The sequence below is a fragment of the Wyeomyia smithii genome, chromosome 1, assembly GCF_029784165.1.
Source record: "Wyeomyia smithii strain HCP4-BCI-WySm-NY-G18 chromosome 1, ASM2978416v1, whole genome shotgun sequence".
NCBI classification, from domain to species: Eukaryota; Metazoa; Arthropoda; class Insecta; order Diptera; family Culicidae; genus Wyeomyia; species Wyeomyia smithii.
In genome coordinates, this window is record NC_073694.1 from 203,116,256 (window position 1) to 203,136,491 (window position 20,236).

The 20,236-nt window shown below is 38.9% G+C and overlaps 1 protein-coding gene across 5 annotated transcripts in view; it reads right to left on the reverse strand.

The window, feature by feature from the left end:
• LOC129724017 (tubulin beta chain-like) overlaps positions 1-20,236 on the reverse strand; it is an 81,062-nt gene that overhangs the window by 17,810 nt on the left and 43,016 nt on the right. For 4 of the 5 annotated variants that reach the window (XR_008727864.1, XR_008727861.1, XM_055678614.1 and 1 more), the window contains exon 1: positions 17,996-18,187. The exons of the other annotated variant lie outside the window; for it this stretch is intronic. Coding sequence is in view for 2 of the 4 variants with exons in the window: in XM_055678614.1 (XP_055534589.1) it covers positions 17,996-18,052 (57 nt within the window). In the remaining 2 variants the exon portion in view is untranslated. Of the gene's footprint in view, positions 1-17,995; positions 18,188-20,236 lie in introns of those variants that run through there. 5 annotated transcript variants of the gene reach the window in all.

Below are 20,236 nucleotides of genomic sequence, written 5' to 3' on the forward strand. Positions count from 1 at the left end.
ATCGTTGCATCAATACAAATGCAGCGAGTGAAGTCTTGCTAACACATGCATTGCGGTGCTTGGCTGTATGTTCTTCTCCAGAAACACATACAAGCGTGTGGCCGTCATAATTTTTATTACTTTTTGTTTGTTACTCTTTGTGTATAATGCGCAGTCGTAAGACACAATAAGTAATAAAAAATTGCCCTAAAGTAATAAAATGTTCCCCGTTTGCGTTGGGTGTATGTTAAACAAAATTATTAACAAGTTCCAGCAAAAAATCGTAGCAATCTACATGTCCCTTATATACGTTTTCCTGAAATCCATCCACGCCGCAGTCTAGTCCTGTTCCCTTCCGCCTACATCCAATCAAACGACAAATACACCTTAAGACTCCGGATCCGGAAACAGCAACCAGACCCGCACGATACTCTCAGGGCCCGAGGGAGACAACCCAATATGCCAGTCCGTAACATCTTGGCCCAGTAGTGGAACATATTACATATGCTGCTTACCAATGGCAATGGAAAACCATCAAACAACAAACCAGTGCTTTTAATGCAAAACATTCTAGCTTTAAGTTAGATTTAGTTTCAGCTCGTAGTCGGCAGCGAGGATAAACAATTTGCTTTTAGTTGTTAAGATACTTTAGAAAGTAAGCTACCAGATATAATTGGCGTCGTTAAACATTAATTTGTATTTGTGCCGTGTCAAATAAATTATAGATGAAAAAAAAAAATCAAGGCGGGGGCCTAGTGTGGTTGGTAACGTCTCCGTCAACCACGCTTGACGCCTGGGTTCGAATCCCACCGCCGACATAGGTGTCGATGGTTGTGAGGTGGCGTGATCCACTCACAACCAACCCAACTGGTCTAGATTCAATCCTAGCCGACACCGGGAGATTTTCTGAGGCGAAAAATCTCTGGGATCACGCCTTCCATCGCATGAGGAAGTAAAGCCGTTGGCGCCGGTCCGTTAATAAACGGGTCGTGAGTTAGGGTCCTGGGTGTGGAGTCGCCTCCCTGGGCGTCGGTGATTGGCCACAACAGTGGCGGAACTAGACCGACGGAAAATAAGCGAGAATAAAAAAAAAAAATCGTAGCAATCCACAATTACATTTTTATTTTTTGCTTGACAATTTTTTTTTATTTGCCTTCAACTACATTCGCTGTATTACGAAGACAGGTAATATACGTTTATTATGGTAAAGCTTAAAATAATAATATATCATCTGACAATTTTGAAATGTAAAAAGAGATTCTGAATGAATCTTAGTAAATAAACAAAAAAATCACAAGCATTCGCAGGCTCTTACTCTTCTATAAATGTATATATTTAGGAATTTACTCTTTCGATACTATCCGGTGACGATTATTTAGTGAATATCGAAGATAAAATTAAATAGATATTCGTTGCAAAAATTTACAATTCTCGTTGAGTAATTTACTGCCTGTGATCGCATAGATGTAACATTCGACATTTTATGGATTTCGTGCTTTTTATTGGGAAATGCTTAGAATAGTATGTACTTTTCACATGTAAAAAATATGCTTATTTTTGTTTGAAAAAAGTCGTAAAAAATACCAAGTTGTTTTGTCACATAGCGTGAATAACCGCATAATTGTCACACTACTTAACTTTTCCAACTTTTTTGTCAAAAAAGTTTGCATCTGAATCCACATCTGCATCCTATGGAACTCGGAAGTTATGCTGGTCCGGTAACCAACCACCAGTGATCCGTTTCTGATGTTCAGCTCATGCTTGTTGAATACATGAAAAAAATCATTTTCCCTGTGATATATTCCAAAAATAGCTTGAAAGTAACGATATAAATGTATCATTGCGAAAATTTCAACCAATTCGACTTCGAGAATAATATTCAATGTATACATAGTGTAAAGTAGTGCTTTCTTCATGATACTAAGTTTAGCTAAAGTGTCTATTTGCAAGAATATATTAGGAACAATGCATTTAAGGTCAAAATATTAAAGTGCGATTAACTCGAACAAACAATTTTGCAAATGTTACAAATATGCGATTATGAGCAGTTTATGGTTATCATATTTATGAGACAAACTTTCAATCACCATCAACAGCAGCATTGCAGTTTTTCATCAATTGCACACAAACAGAAATGTACGAACAAAAGTGTACCACTGCAATACGAATAGTACCGCTTCAGTACGAATAGAAGTGTACCGCTGAAATATACGAATAGAAGAGTACCACTGCAATCATAGACGACGAGAGACCTGCGGTTCTTTACTCCACTGGTACTGTTGCTTTTACCGGCATGTTTTCTTTCAAGACATCAGTTTTTATTAGGTTCTTCAGAAATTAACACGCAGGTTTGGAAATTGTTCAAGGATGGGTATTGTTTCAAACTTTTAGGAAAACTTTTACCTTCGAGACATCATATTAATCTAAGCTCATGGAAGCAAAAATAAATTGACCTATTGGGACGGGGAGACTCTGTCAATTTTTATTTCGGAATTGATACAGGGAATATCACAGGGAACGGATGGTGTCCATTCACGTCGTCTGTGCTAGGAATGCTCGCATGTAATTGGTGTATTCGCGTAAATTTGTTATTGAAACTTTTTATCAATTTTACCGCTTAGCAATGAAATTAGAGTGATAATTAGCATATTACAAAATTGTTATACATTTTATCTATCCAACAACATATTGGTTATTGTTATCCATCGTGTGGTTATGCTGTTATTAGCGTTTGAAATCTGACGCAACATTTGCCCGTTTCATTTACAATTTTACAGAATGCATCCCAGTATAGTAAACAAAGACGTAGTCCCACGTCAAAAAATCAAAAAAGGCAATGTTCTCAATTCGGTTTAGTGAAATAACATCATGTCAACTATTTAATGCGAATGGGAAGTGCACGTAAACCGATTCCGAGCGGTATATTTATAATGTGGGTAGCCCCCATCGCGGGAAAACGGGAAGACAAATAGGAACAATTTGTCCATCCAATACGTTGCCAATAGGTCGGAACGAAGACGGCGAACGCTTGCATGAGCCGTCGGCTAAAACTAAGCATACTGAGATGTGTGGTCAAAACTAGATTACGCTTTGACAAATCGTGCGAATTTATCATAGTTCCCGTAATGGAGTGATGGATAACGGCATATTTTTTCTCTCTATGAATTAAGGGTCGGTTACTAGTTTAGGATTACAGTTTGGTTTTGGACGGACTGTGTAGAATGTGTGTAAACAAATAAAAATTACCAAAGAAAACAATTTGCAGAAATAATCAAATTATCAGCTTGAAAAGCAAAAGTGACGAACATATTTTCAACGAACAACTCCCCAGGCACTTTCCACGCCAGAACATGTCGCATACGACGAAAAAAGAGACGAGAAAAGAACGTAAATAATTCATCGGTAAATTTTCGCAGCAGTTTTGAATTTTCAATATACACCTAGGCAAACACCCAAAACCACGCGGACGGTCTGGCCGAAGAATTAACCCCGGTATGGTATGGTTGGCTTCGCGAATGGCGCCGTGCTTCATATAATCCTAACTCATACGGTGGAGAGACTGTTCCGGTTTTCCCCCCAGGATGGACAACGATTTTTAATTTTCCCGACTGTATTCAGGTTGAATGGTCGAGACCCGTACCACATGGAACAAACGGACGGTCGACGTTCGACGCAGTTTGGTGTAAATTCTGCTACCACAGCAAGCCGAGAACGGTACCATCTGACGTCTGTCGCCTGCGGGCCGAGATAGAGCACACTCGTGTGCCGTACCATGCACATATATGTATTCAGCACAAAGATAGAGAGAGGCAAAGAGGATTTGGTTCGCCACAACATCCTACTGCTGTGGGTTGGCTGATGGGTGGGCGCAGAACCACCAGCTAAGGGAATCGAAATCAGTTTAGCATTTCCGTCTTGTCGTTCGACCTCGGCGCTAGCGGGGGGTGTGTGGGTTTTTTTCGCTCATTCTACACACTGTTTATGACGGTTGACAGCCGAGGTTTTTTTTCGGGGCAGATTTGAAATCATGACGATGGGCTTTGGTTGGATGAATCTGTTAAACATGCACCCCGCTGACTAGATCGATTTGGTTGTACAAACAAGATTGGCTAGCTTGCGCCAGTTTTGCTTTTGATTGTTGTAACCGCGTTAAACCAACGGAGGAATACTTTTGGGTGTTTTCTAGATATAGATATCTGAAAAATTTCATCTTAGATTTTGTCAAATCGCTTTTGAACATCTAAGGAAAATACAGTCAATGTTATGTAAAATGAAACAAAATAGAAGTTCAGTTTGAAATGTGCTTCTGTCAAATTTTTCTATCAAAACCAACTATGTAAATTTTAAATATTTTCGGTTGAAAAAAAAACGACTATGTCCCAGAAAGTAGATTTTCGGCCAAATTCTTTTTCGAAATATCACCGGATCTCGACGTTTTGTGCATTTTAAGTTTTGGATCATGTCTCTCTGACACCGATTCTACTAAGATTCACACTCATGACCTTCGCTCAGCAAAGCGAACCTTAGGCTACCAGCTACCCTCACTATCAATCAAGGTATTGATGTTCGAAATTCGTTCAGTGCTACACTCGAAATATTTTTCACGTTATTGTTACGTGAAATTTCCTGTACTTATTCATTTTCTGTCATTTTGCATGATTTATGTGACAAACATATCATCTACGTGAAAATCACATGCATACTATGTTTTATCACGTAGCATCTACGTCAACTTGGCAACGTCAAACAGAATGAAGTATCGCGTGAACTCACCGTGCAGAAATACACAGAAATCAAAATGGCGAAGCGGTTGTTTGATTCAGTCTTTAAACTCGGAAGGAATTCCTCGATGATTTCCCAATAAGTGAGCTTTAGAAAAACCATAAGAATCCATAAGAATTGCGAGGAATTTCCTGAACATAAAAAGTTGCAGCCAACAGTGATGATCAACAACGAATGTCGCAATATCATTTTGCCATTTTGTATGTCGTTTAGTTAATTTATGAATTGTCGATTTTGCATGCCCATGCGACTTATCAAGCAACATATTTGGATAATTTCTATAAAGTATTCCTAGTCTCTAAAGAATTTGGGATACCACAATTGAAAATAATACGTTGTATAAAACGTAGAGCCTATCAGACAATCAAATGCTTTTCACTTTATCGGTTGTTGAGTTCTACGCGAAACTCACATGAAATGCATATGTCTACTGAATAAGGTTCACAGGATAAATCATCTCACCAGTTCATGATGAACTCAAATGACAATCACGTAAAATCTACATGAAAATGACAGTGGAAAATATTCACATAACTTTTCCGGTAATTATAACGTGGAAAATATTTTGAGTGTAAGATATACATTGGAAAATCACACTTTTTCGTTACGTTTTTCACTGCACACCACGCAATCAAAAAAGTCATCCCATTGACTCCTATTTATCACTCTCTCTTTCTCTGCATTGCCTGAAATCAGCTCCGCTAGTTACTAATAACGTGTCACATTTACGTCCCCTTATGTTATCGCACGTGCGACCGAGCAATCAATAATCCCAACCGAGAACAATAGTCTAACCACCAGCGGCAATTACAATGCCGCCACGCAAAGCCACTCGTCCGAACCGGGTCGAGCTGCTCCTAATCCGATCAATTTTCCCCGCCTCACGGCATCGGCTGGCTGGCAACATGTGTAAACACTTTATGCTAATCAACAATTACGCTAAATACTATGCGAATGGCCAATGTGCACACACGCCCACATTTACACAGTCAGTTTGGTATCCTTGCAGTGAGAAGATTACTGAATCCCTCGTCCTTGGATGTGGCCCTCCAAGATAGTCGTCAAACAAACATAACTATATTCATTTCCAATTTCGTTCGTTCGAAAGCTGGCGCAAGCTGACGCTCTTGTCCTCCCCATACGCAATAGGAGACGAAAATGATGATATTGACAGTGCTGTTATCACGTATATTTTATGCCAAACAAGAAAATACCATAAGGAGAGCTGACATCCAATATTGGAGGGAAGAAGCTGTGCCTGGCTATGAATCTAACCCGAAATAATTGAAAACATGTTTCATGTAAAAGAAAGTGTTGAAATAACACGATTTGATGACTCAAAAGTGTCCGAACTCTTATCTTATCTAGTAGGCGGCGCCTCGTAAAAATCTCTCCATCCGGTAGTCTTTGATAATGGTCTGTGTGCAAAAAAATTCACATTCATCAACGTCACCCGAAGCTTGTGTTAATTTTTGGTTGCCATCAGGATAGTCTATTATTATTGCGAAAATCCATGTTGTAAATCACACTCCCAAATTCGCCACAGCATGACCAAAAACGGACAGATAACCTAATTTATCTAAGCTTTCTCGTTTCGTCCATCGTCCATCGACTTTCGGTTCCCATTCGGCAAAAGTTTCACGACCGGTGGCCATGGCCTGCTGGTGTAGTGAATGTACTGCGGGTGGCTCAGATGATGATTAACTCGGTTCATTTGGCTAACACCCGCATCTGTGGCCAGCCTCCGTTGACGGTGCGGTTGATGGTGGACCGCTTACATTAATTCAATGAAAGCTGTCATAACTAGGAGCGAAGTTATCAGTATTTATCGATTGCCTTTTTTTTGCTGCTTGTTTAGATATTGTTCGAGGTTTGGGTGAATTCGAACTATTTTGAATGCTAGATCCCTGAAAACAATTGTTATATTCTATCCGAAATTGTGTTCAGTACTATTGTTAAAATAAATAAAGTAAATTTCTATACAAGCAGTCTGTAAGGTTTGACGTTGTAGAAAACATTTGTATTCCAAATTTTATGAAAGTACTATGAACAACTAAAAGGAAGAGGTACCTTGATGATAGTAAGTCGATGCTATCCGATAAAACTGTGACGAGGATATAAAAGTGATATTGATTGTGGTAACGCAATGAGGCCTGTGTTGACTACAAATCAGTAATATAGTTAAATACTTTTACCAGTGTATGTAATTAAATATTTTATTGGCTGTCTAAACTTTTAGCTTTAGCTTTCAATTTGAAGAAGCATGTGTATTTCGTCGCACCGGCTTATTTATTTTTTATTGACAATACTTTCAAACTTTTACATGCAGCTGAGAAAAGTGAAAGGTGGACCCCACCTTTTAAACATTTCAACGTAAAATGCATCAATATGCGGGTAAAATTCTGGACAGGATTATTTCCATTTGCAATTTTCAATTTTTCACTTTTAAGTGCAGTTTCGACTTTTCATGATTCGTGTTCTTCTCCTTTATGTTGTTCGTTTGACGTAGAATTACGTCTTACGGCATCACAGGGGTACAAATTAAAAACGAAAACATCGGGAGCGTTACAAAATTGTCTCAAGCTTAAAACTCAGTCAGTTTCCAAAAAAATTCTTTCATTCTTACTATTGTACCACTGGAAAATGTAAAGCCTTGCTAAATGTATATTTTAACAAATCAAAGCTGGAAACAAGAGTAAGTATCTGGTGAACCTTTGAGTCTCAGCTTAAATCAAATTAAAAAATAAATTCTTTCTTCCCCAGCACAGCCGACACTACAGTATACGAACGATTTTATTTCAAAAACGATTTGTTGTTATTTTGATTGCTTGAGTGCGAGTTTAACTCTCAGTAGTCACGTATGAAAGCCTGCCATGCAGAAATTTAGTCTTCATCGCATAACCGATTACAGCAGCATGAGGATGGTTTACTGAAAACTGGCTCGACCCGCTCGAGCAGAGCAGCGACATATTGCGCGAAGATTTAACGAGAGAGCTAGAACCGTACTGTGTCATCGACAAATCACAATCGAAATAACTGTAAATCAAACAAACTTTTTTCTATTCTGAAATATAAAAGGCTCCTTTAAATGACCCAAGTCATTTAAGAAGTTGATATTTTTGCCACTGATTATTCGCAATGAGCGTATAAATGAATTCTTGCTTTTCTTTTTTGTGTTCCTGGTAGCTGCGAAAGTGCGGGATATGTCAGGAAATTCTCCACTTCTAAATTAAACAAACTTTGCTATGCACTATTGTGAAAAACCAATGCCTCTTTCAACTCCCTTAATTTATATAATGAAGAAGCTGAGATTTTTGTCTACCACTGTCAAAATGCCGCTGAGAGTGAAGAATACCGTAGTCCTACGTCAAGCGGTCGTGTTTTGGATACTTTTTCAGAACTTTATTACATACTAAGTTTCCCATAACATCCAACAGATAGACAACAGAATATAACAATATGCGCGGGTGGCAGGAAAATCTCAACTAGTCAACTACGTTTAAGGGGTTATATACCTTTTTGGTCGAGAAAAATGAGGGAAGTTTGAATCAATTTTTAAGTGCATAGCACCATTTTCATTGCATCAAAGGGGTATTTTTCTGAAAGTACAGTTTATCAACAACAAAAAAATACGTTTGATTTTGAGATATACCAATTATTACTCGAGTAATGGCCGTTTCCCTGAAACGCTATTTTTTGCAGAGGCTTGCGGTGATCCTGATAGAGACTCAGCGGGTCAACCGAAATCAAAAAACTCATATTATTTCATTAGTTTAGAAGTGTGCCGGGTCCTTGAACGATCGCTTTTATGAGTATTTTGTTTTCAGTGCAAACGGGAACGTTTTTCCCAAAAAATGCACGTTTTGAGCGTTAAAAATTGCATTAAATTTTTTTTTTGCGGCAAAATGTAACTGTATGTTTCAAAAAGCGATCGTTCAAGGACCGGCAAATTTAATGACGAAAATTAAAAAAAAAGATGAAGGAAATCGGCTCAGTAGTTTTCCCGCAATCAGGATCACGGCAAAGTCATTTTTCGGAAAACACTATTCCGAGATAATCGTGTGTAAAGTTTCCAGTTTAGCTTATGCGGCCGTGGCGAGGCGCGCTGCAAATCGCTCTAACTTTCTTCCTATTGCTCAGATCTTTATGAAAATTTGTGAAAATGTTCTCAAGATGCTGTATTTGAAGATAATACAATAATTTTTTTTTCGGTTTTTTTGAAAACTAAAAAGGTATAAAACCCCTTAATTCCTCGTCATAGCAGATTACCATTTGCATGACGTGTGGAATAATTCTCGTTCTATTGTTATCTCGGTTTCTCCGTTACTTTCGTTTTCAGAACATCATCATCTACTAAGTATTCCATAACAGCAAGCAGATAGACGAGCGCTCCAGCATCAATCATCTTCCTTTCAACAGGGTCAACATAAAAACATTTCGATCGTGTTCTCAAACCAAGAAAGAAATACATTGACATAAGACAGGCTGTCGCGGGTCTTTTGGGTTTTAAGCCCTCCAAACTGGCAAAAAACGGTTTTTATCTGAATTTTTGCATCGTTATTGTTTTTTAAGTACAATTAGATAATTTTCCCTAAAAGGCCTAATAACTGAAGATTAAAAAACGGTTGAACAGCTCAAAAGTTATGAATTTTTAGTTTTTTCTTAATGGAGACGCATGGTGGTTATGGTGGACATCAAAGATTAAAACAGTTCTATCCAAAAAAAAACCCTGTGAAAATTTGATGTTTAACGTAATTTTTTTTTTAAATCAATTAAATGATAGGGTCTTTTGGGTCTCAAAATTTCCAAAATGACAAAAAACGTTTTGTATCTTAGTTTTCAAATGGTTATTGTTGTGAAAATTGCCCATTAATAACATTCAATTCGATGCCAAGGTTGAATCGGTTTAACAGCTCAAAAGTTACAAGTTAGCCAGGCTTCTGAAAATGACTGTTTATGCATGACAGCAAGTTTCCAACTAATTCGACTCTCATTGTATTGCACAGCTCTCCCTGCTCCCCGTACGTCCGGTACATAACCGACAGCCACTGACGACAGCACACACACGCAATGCCAAATGGACTGTTATTTTTCATCTCCCTATGTCTGTTGGTTCTTCCAAGATGTCGCTGATGACAGCCTATAATTTCCGACATCCTTCGGCACGAATCCGTGCGGGATGTCAGGTGATTATGATTTACAAAAGTAAGGCAGATGCTTTAACGATAGCGACATGGTGCGGAACACCTTTTTTCTTACGTGGGGAATAATATCAACAAAGGAAACACATAAGGAACGGTTTGCTTCGTACTCATTATGGCACCGGAAACGAAAGAGTGCGTGTCAATGACAGGCGATCAACAGGCTGTCAACAGCGCAAGTGCAGCCAACAGGTCATCCTCAAAATGAACAAAACACTGCCATGTCTGAACGAACAAAATACATGCTCAAGAAATGCGTCTTGTGCAACACAAGACAGTTTCGTTGGCTTGTGTGAGCTTTAGCTCTATGTGAGCTCTCATGAATTGCTCATTCATAAGGCTGTCGCACTACAGTCTTCTTCCGAAGCCTCGTTAGCATCGTAACGCTCAAACACAAAAATAAAAAGCTCAAATTTCTCGATAAGGGATAACTATAGCGATTTCTACTCTAGCTATTCATGTCAATATCGTTTTGTGTTTGTGTGTGTTTTGTTTTTTTGTAATTTCACATATTTGCAAAATTCTAAGAAAAATGGTAAAAATAGAAAACTGAGATGAAAACGGAAAAATAAGTTTAAAATGAATAGATAAAAGGGCGTATTACGAAAGACATACAACGGAGAGAAAATCGAATGTGATATAAGAACAAATATTGGTAAAATTGAGAGGTATTGGGAAGCGCCAACCGGAAACATTAAAAGGAAAATCGGCTCTGAAAATAGTAAAATAAGTCAAAGTTGAACGAGAACGGGCAGAATAGAAACTAGAAGGAATATATGAAATGAAAATGAACTGAGAAGGTAAAATTGGAAACCGAGGGGGGGGGGGGGGGTAGAGGGGCGGGGTCGTTGAGAACATCTCAGTTCCATTTAATTCAAGTCAGATTTCCATTTTCCAATCGCTTTTGTATTTTGTTTCGTTTTAATTTTTTTGTTGATTTGTGTTGACTTGGACAATCGTCTTTTACCTGTCATATCGTTTCATTATGTAATTAATACCTTTTCTATGTTTATGTATATCCTTCTGATTGCTTCTGCTATTCTACTGTTCCTTTAAAATATCATGAAATATTGCTTAATTTTACTTTAACTATTTCTAGTTATTTTTTTATTACAATTTTAAATGTCTTACTCTTCGGAGTAGTTCCTACTTCTCTTGATACCATTTTTCTTCTTTTATGTTGTGAGCAATTCCATAAAAGAGGCCCAGTATAAATAATTTTTCCCCTAGGTAGTACCTATGTATCCGTTGTAGTTGTTCACGCATAAATTCGGTAACCTAGGTAACCGCTGCAGTAGGTGACATTGTCGATTATTTCGAGCAGGACACCAAGCATCCACTTTCAGACTTCAATGCTTGAATACACTTTGGCATAAACAGGAGAACTAGTTTCGGTTGTTACTCAACAGGTGGATACGTGGAATGTCCAAGCATAACAGGTGATAGGTGACGGCCTGACGGCCTGACGGCAGAGAGTGTTGATCGGTAGATGTGCAGGTGCGTTCGAAGTGCTGTAGCGGTTGATGTTTCTCCTTCCCCTAATAATTTTTCCCCTTTCAGAGTGTCCACACACCGTTCCGTTAGGTCATTCAATTTCGGATTAGTACTAAAGTGAACGATTCCTGACTCCTCGCAAAGAATCCGGAATCCTTCATCTGTGAATTAAGTTCCGTTGTCCGTAACTGCTACCGTTGGCTTAGTATTCCGAAATGGGCATAACATTATCGAGAGAAACAATTGTGGTTGAGCTTGTCGGAAATCTCGTCTGCAGTATTTCTGGCCATTTCGTATCCAATAGACCCGTAAAATCCAAATAAAGACGTTTCCATGGATCATCAGCATTAGGCTAGGGCTGTGGGGTCACTTGTGGTCGAAATTTGGCAGCACTTCCACAGTTTGAACATCTACGATCGTAGTCATCAATGTCATTGTCGATGCCTCGAGCAATTGCTTTTTTTCGCTCGACTCCTGGATATCTTCGATGAATTCGTTTTAGAATACGATTGTCAGAAGCTACTTTGACTTTTTACCTACTTCCACTTGCACACTTCCATCTACACACTTAAAACTGGATCTCGAGCTCGGCTGAAAAAATATCCGAGTTCACTCGGCAACTTTGGGATTTAAACGATATTTCAGCAAGAAAAAAACCGGTTGCCGAAAGTCATCAGATTATTTGCCGAGGCTTCGACAAAAAAACTAAGCTTGACAAATCTCGTCTGAATTTTTTGCCGAATTTATCGTTAAACACTGTTGATGCCGAGGTCAGCAAAAATATTACTGATATCTCGGCACGAACTTTACTCGTTCCCGAATTTCGGCAACAAAGCTGTCATTCTCATGAACCATTGGCCGCCATTTCCCTTTGCACAAATTTCTGCAAACGTATTAATACGACGTATTAAACAGGAAGCGGATAAAAGTTTTGCTAAAATATACACAAATTTACAGATGTTTTCAAGCCGGAAGTCGAAAAAAGTGTGGTACAGATTCGTGCGAAGTGGCAGTAGTGTACTTGTAGAAATCGTGTGACGCCTGTGCAAACAAACACTAAGCAGAAAAAGCACCTCAAAATGAAATGGACGCGGTTCAACAGAAACTGCAAGAGGAGGACGTGAAACTTTTGAATATTTCGTAAACATTCAATACTCAAAACTAATAAATTACTTTCTTAGTAAAACTCATCGAGCTTATAATTCATCTTTTGAAAGGAAACTACTGAATTCTCAGCGAAATTATTCTCTGCAATTGGATTCCGCTGGAAAATCGCCTCTATTGTTCCGAAACATTCAGCTTATATAACCGAGAAGTCGTTAGACTAGTATGCCGCCTCTCGGTTATATCTGCCGGAAGCGCAGTAAAATGCCTACCGAGACTCTCGGCATAAAATGACATCTGTCAAGTGCTGGTTTACCGAAATTCTCGGCAAAATAAATTCAGCCGAGATGGTTGCTGAGCACTCGGCTGTCCAAATCTCGGCACAAATAATGCCGAGATTCGGCGAATTTTTTTAAGTGTGTACGTTGCTGAAAATGATGAAATGATATCCAAACGTTTAGGTCGTTCCAACTCCTCTTCTACTTTTTTGTGTGGCGTGGAATGGAATAGGTCATCATGGAGAAAATTTGAAAGAGGATTTAATCCAAACCAATCACAATGAGATCCTTGACCAAAGTGATGAACCAATGTTCGACTCGTGTGTCATTGCTGATGGTGATAGATGTATTAAAGCTGACGGTCTTCGTGTGTACTGGTGATCTTTCACAACGTACCTGGCTTCATAGTGCTTGAGGGTTATGAGCCACTGGTATGATTTATAGTGATTTACTGCCCGGCTTGGGCACTACATTTTGAATTTGTCCACAGCTTGGTTAAAAAATGAAATCGCGTGAGCAGTTAGGTAGGAATAATCTAATTTCTCGTAAAATAGAACACTGAGATTGCGCAGGACAAGCAGGATATAAAAGTGAAAATATTATTTGCTTCCCCTTCTTGCTTCTCAGGATATTCCAAAGAATGCTTTAATGTTTTAAGCAGGCATAAGACGAGCCAACATTTGTTAATATAATAAGCGCAAATAAGCGCAAATTTTTCTCCAAGAAAATATATTCACTATGCTATAACCCTGTTTGCTTTAACGCTAGCAAAGCTTCTTTGTTTATTTTGCGGTAAGACGGCATCCATAAATTACGTTACGCTCATAGGGGGGATATCCTGGAGCGTTACGATTTGTTACATAGGGGAGAGGGGAGGTAAGATCAGCGTTACGTAACACAAAAACTCTGGAGAGACACTCCAAAAACGAGCATTTTTATCAACAAAATCCTTCTATAGCGTTACGTAATTTTTATGGGGGGGGGGAGTAGGTGTTGATGTTACGTTTTGCTACATATGGGGGGTGGGGATTCACGGCACTCGATCGATCTGCATCGCGATTGGGCTCTCGTCAAAAACCACTTTTTTCAATGCAGTTTGAATTCGTAAATAACTTTGATCAATTTTGTCAACACCCTCTTCATTTTCCAAAGGCAAAGTTCATTTTACAATTATATTATTAAATTTGGTTCGTAAAATACAACAGTAGTTGAACAAAAAATTTTCGGCAAATATTCGCTCAGTGGTGGATTTACTAGCAAAGAACGACATTATAGACAAAGCAAAGATTTTCCTAACTTTTGGGGGATTAGGGGCATAATGAGCACACGGGGCGAAATGGGCACCCCTCTTTTATGCGAAACTACGCATTTCTTAGTACAATATGGTATGTGGAACTCTTCCGTAGTTACTACAGTATCTCTTTATGTAGAACAAAAGTGGTTTGTCTGTTTAAAATATGGAAATATATTGAAAAAATCAACTTGGTTCCCGGATGTTGGAAAAATTATGATTATTGCGCACTACAAAATAAGCTTCTACGGTCGTTTGAATGGCTAAATCAAGTATGTAGAAACATCAATATGACGTATGGGGCGTACCCCAATTTTCACCATCATTGAAGTTTTGATTTTAAGCTATAATCAAGGTGCCGCCACACGGACGGTAATTCCCTTAGTTTCTAAGTCTAAGTTGATTGTAAAAAGCATTTTTCCATCACTGAATAGAAGGCTATGAACTATTCGGGCATGACGGAGTAGTTCAGGGTCTCTATGTTATAGCTTTTGACAGTACAATCTCGCGTTATGATAAAAAAAAAAATACTTTTTACAATCAACTATGACTTAGAAACTAAGGGATTTAGCATCCGTGTGGTGGCACCTTTAGTATTAAAATCTCATGTTAACTTCAATTAATTCGATAGGGGCAAAATGGTCACTTTTAGGTGGGGTGAAATGAGCACACCTTGTCACATAAACTTACCTGAAACTCATCTCAGTAGGCTTGTGGGTTTGTCTGTTTCCATAGTCAGTGTTTGTTTACAGTGATGGTGTACCGAACATATATTAGAAAATCTTTAAGACCGAATCGGACAGAAAAATGGACTGCAGGCAGAATTGGCCACCATAAGGCGCGACGGGACATTTACGAAACAAGCCGCCAAGTATCATGGCATTTCGCGACAAACGTTGGCCCATTAGTTGTACTTCTACACAGTTTCAAGATATGTCCTATAAGAGTGCTCATTATACCCCGTGGGTGCTCATTGTGCCCCACACATCGACTGATTGCTAGTTTTTGATGCATGAATCTAATTTGTGTTTTTTATTACTATACGATAAACTTTTCAATTTGTGAATAGTGTACCTTTAATTATAGATAGTTAATTCAAATATTGCACTGAGGACAGCTTAAAATTTTAGTCGTTTTCCATGCTTGAATCAGCAACCAAGTTAGGGTGCTCATTATGCCCCTATTCCTCCTTCAATTAGTAAAAACGACAGCAGATATTTTTTAACAAATTGGTAGCAAAACACGAAGTGCAAAAATGAAATAAACATTGTCTCCCCATGGATTTTTATAACATTTTTCATAAAGCAGTTTTGCTATTGTTTTGTGATCACTTTTCGATTAAAAATTCATTCAGAAGTTGGGAAAAACACCAAATTCTGATTAATCCTAAGTTCCTGTTAAGTTCGGTGATAAACACGAAATTTTTTTGGATTCTGTCTCTCAACGCTAGGCGAAAAAATTAAAAGCTTAAAAAATGAACCTCGATTGTTCGTCGTTGAGTAAGGCAAAACAAGAAATATTAGCTTCATTACTCTCGTTGACCTTTCGAAGTTGCCCCGGCCATTTGTGGCCGACTGTCAGAACGAAAAAAGGTTAAATACTGGATTGTTAAGCAGCAACAAGTTTGCTAGCAGGAGAATCGAGGTTACACAACTCGATGTCGTAAAATAACACATAAGATTCGCAAATATTTCACCCAAACTGATGTTAATCCATGATTTCATCGTTTGTTCCTTTTTTTGCACCAAAACCGGCCAAAACCACGAGACCAAGGTGCTATTTTTCACCTCAAACGGCCAATCGAAGCAGCCCATCCAAGCGGATCGCGTATGAGATTGAAAGCTATCATTTTGTTCAGCTGACTGCTCACTACTTTTCAGCATACTGTAATTGCGTTATCATTTGACGTAAACAGGAATGGGGAAAAAACATTGTTCTCTTCCGCCCAAAAATAAAAACAGTGACACGAAAATAGCGTTATTTTTATGTCGCAACGTGCGCACCGTCGCAATGCAGACGGCCTCGAAACGGTACCCTACAGTAGCGTAGTGGGAAAAAGAGCTCTTCCGATCCGATTGCTTCCACGTGATCTGCGCACTCCACTCCGGGCCGGTTTATTACTCATTTTGGCTGCGTTCACCGAGGGCGATGCTAATTGGGATCAATTGCTGCCGATGGCGATGAATGCCGTTACAGTCAGGCTACTGTCATACTGAGGCGTCAAACGAAGCGAAGCGTTGAGCGTTTGAGAAGCGGAATAAACAGAAGCGTTGGGTGAAGCTTCCTATGACATACTGGAGCGATCGTCGCAAATGCGTTGTGTTGTCATATTCCTAGATTCCAGTAGCGGTTTTGTTTGAAGGAAATATGAATTCGTCCAATGAAGATTTTTTTGCTTCTTCAAGCACGGAAAATTACGTTTTAGTGAACATAGAGATTTTTTCATGAAATAAAATAATATTACTGAAGTGAGTTGCGCTACAGACGTAGTAAAAAATATGAGAAATTATTCTGAATTTTAAACCCGTTGACCCCGAGCAACGTTCAACTAGTTTATAATATCTGTTAGGATTTCAATAACCCATGTGAGCACAGCTAGTTACTCAGCGGCTTGCATTTTCGCGACCAAAGAAGTTCAGCATGCTAAATTTCTGGCCATTCAAATCAAAACTCAACAATATCAATCAATAATATCAGTGCTATTTTCCCGACGACCTGAAAATTTTTCCCGATAGTATTATCTATCCTTCTGTTTTTCTTTTTTAAGATTTAAGACCGAAATAAAGCAAATATTAAGTACCTGGCGATATCAGGTTTAGTCTGAACATGGATTTACTGCACAACCCTCTTCTAAACATTTTAACATTTTCTAAACGAAAATGTATTTTATTTGCTTCTTTCAATTACCAAACCAAAACAAAGCAAATATAAAGCATCTGGCGATAAAAAATTTAGTCTGAATATGGTATTACCGCGTACATATACCCGCGTCAAAACACTACTCGTTCTGTTTCGCCGCCTCTATCGACGCGTCTTTGCCGCTCCAGTATGACCGGTTTGAGCGTTTCATATAGACGTTCGAAGAAGTAGCTCGGACGCTTCTTGCTTCGCTTCATTTGGCGCCTCAGTATGTCAGTAGCCTCAGATACAAGTTTACCGTATACATCGACGGCACTGCCGGGAAGGTCAGAGCAATACCATTGTATTCGAGCTACCGCGCGCCGGGCGCCTACTGCGAGAGTGTGGGAAAATCGCATGTATACAGCATAACCGTGTCGGCAAACGATGACAGATTATGCTACACACTAGCCTAACCAGCTAAGGTTATTGTTGATTCATTTTTTTACTGTCCTCTATGATGTCATCGTGCTACGTCGCAGTAAATCGGCACGAAAACATTGAAGCCAACAAATGTTGGACATTAAAGAGTAAGCTTTTCCATATAGGGGGAACCTGAGATAGCCATGGCATATATGGCTCTATCTGTTGCTTTCGGGATTCAGGTTTTGCGCATTGCGTCAGGTTTTTAAATTGAATCGTTGAAAAAAAAACTTCCATTCCAGATCGGGGCACGTCGATTACTCAGTTTCTATGTTACGGACTACGGTACCAAAAAAGGTGAACTCTGGTAGATAATATATCAACTTGGTCGCGCTCTTATGCAATCATATAACAAACATTTCACGCCGGTGGCAATCTCCTTTGCCACAGCTTATTTCGCGTGTCTTAAAAATAGAAATCACCTCAATTTTTCATGCCTATCAGTAAAGGCTTGAATATTGACGAGCGGGTTTCTGGAAAAAGTGATAAAATTTCCCAAGCAGGCCACGTTTTTTTTTTTCTTCCACATACACATAGACACAAACCTTCGATCCGATCTGATTTCCACACTGGCCGGCCTGTAGATGCACAATTTCTCTCATGTTGCTGCCTTTAGTACACCGAAAACACCGTGATTAACAATTAGATTATCGAATTTAATGCGCCGCGCTTGCTGCTTTCTTCACTAATGTCAGCGAGTGACGACTGACGAAGCAGGCTTTGAGCTGCTCTTGTTGCGAGCTACCTAGCAATGGGCGATATTGTATCGGTATCGAAAATATCGATACTTTTGAAACGATATTTCGGTTTTTTGGATCGATACACAAGCGTCCGATACTCGACCGTATCGATACTGAAAACCGCGATGTTTGTATCGATATTCTTTTATGCATACGGACCAGCTAGCTGACATCGCGCCATGTTACAAGGGCTAACATCTCAATGTGTACACGAGATCACCGCCACTTTTCATACGCTATGTTATGCTGTTTGTCAGTGTCAGTGGAGCCCACACATCGTAGAACCGCTGCGGTGTTAGCTGCGATAAAGCAAAGCAAATCGGATAGAGATGCCAGCTGGTTGATACGAGCTGGAACCACTGAAAAGCTGCCACTGTCAGTATAAATATCGCACAAGTCTATTTGCACTGGCAAAACTTATAGCGAATTCCTTTATTCCACCAGCTCACCTCGTTTTGACCTGGAAGCGCACAAACTGCTGTCAAAACCCTTCTTTATTCGCTCGATTTTGACCCAGTTTTGACCTGCCGTGCTGCCCGAAGCGCACTGTAAAATTTGTCAGCTTCAGCCCACTATCGCACGTGCTAAGTTCGTAAACAATTATCTGGCATCTCTTTCTTACTTGCGTCTCAAATGGCGATGACGTTTCATTATTCCCCGGCAGTTTTGCCCGCACACAGTGGAATAAAGAAATTCGCTATTAGATGGAGAAATAGATAGAGAGAATGTTGTGAGCCAAACGAACTGTTAAAATCTGAGCCAATTGCAGCATAGGGCCAAATTCGAAATTTGTTTTACTTAAGCCACACATTTAAAGCCAAAAAGGAGTGCTCAATAAAAACGTGTTCTCAAATACTTTCAAAAATAGGCATAGCTCTACGTTGCATTATGAAGCCACAAAACTTATATTGTTTCTCTGACAATTGATTAAAATATTGTTTGTTTACATTTATACTCAGCTTCATTTGTTTTTATTTGAATTAATTCTACTTTCTGCGTTAAAATGCATCCACAAACCCCTCAAACGAAATTCAACGTTATCAGAAATGATGTTTTGCTTCGATTTAGTTGAGCTATAACCCAACGAGCGGGAGCCCAACTTAAACGTAGCCCAACTAAACATAGCCCAACGAGCGGAATTTGACTGTAGGGTAGATGATCCAATAGTTGTGGTAGCACCAATAGTTGCGGCATCGCTTTTAAATTCATCGTTCAAACTAATTAGAACCGAATTGCTTATGCTACATGTTGAAGAAATAATAGATTAAACATAAGTACATATGTTACTACAACAATATATACTGAAAATATCCAAATTACTGATAAATACTTTGTTTTTTTAGAAACTTACCCGGAAGGCACCACTCACTACCCATTTTCTTATTTTGTCCACGATTGTTTTAAGATATATGTGTGGTTTTAGTACGATTATTACTCATATAATTATTTTCCCAGATAACAGTTTATTATGGAAACTGTTGCACAGGTGAAGTTCGTTAATAGATGATCATATTATTTATAAATTACTTCCTCCACTATTGGATCACAGGATACACTATGCTCTTATAGTTGCGGTATGTTTCGCAATTCTTATTTACGTTTATCAGAACATATGTATGTGGGACTACTTGTGTATATTAGGGACAAGCAGGTACTAGGGGACATACCTAAATGATGTAACTTATTACTATTCAATTTTTGAACCCCACCTTCCCCTGCCACCGTGTATTTACCGATACTTCATACATGATTGGCCACAAAAGCTATCGCTCTTACCCCTAAAATGCTGTATTATGCATTTATGACCTCTTAATCGATGCTTACCCACTGCTTTTGGTCTTGTAATTCTTTTAACGAGCCTTTCACAGCTTCAGTCGCTCTTTTAGTAAACACTAACGTCAAAAATGTGAGCGCAAACATGGTACGAAGCAGAGGTAATAGACTCTAACTTCCAGTGTTGAGAAGTCACCATTTGTGGAAAAAAAATTCTTCTGAATATTTCAAAATGAGCGCCATTGGTCTTTCTCTTCAGCCAATTTCAGCCCT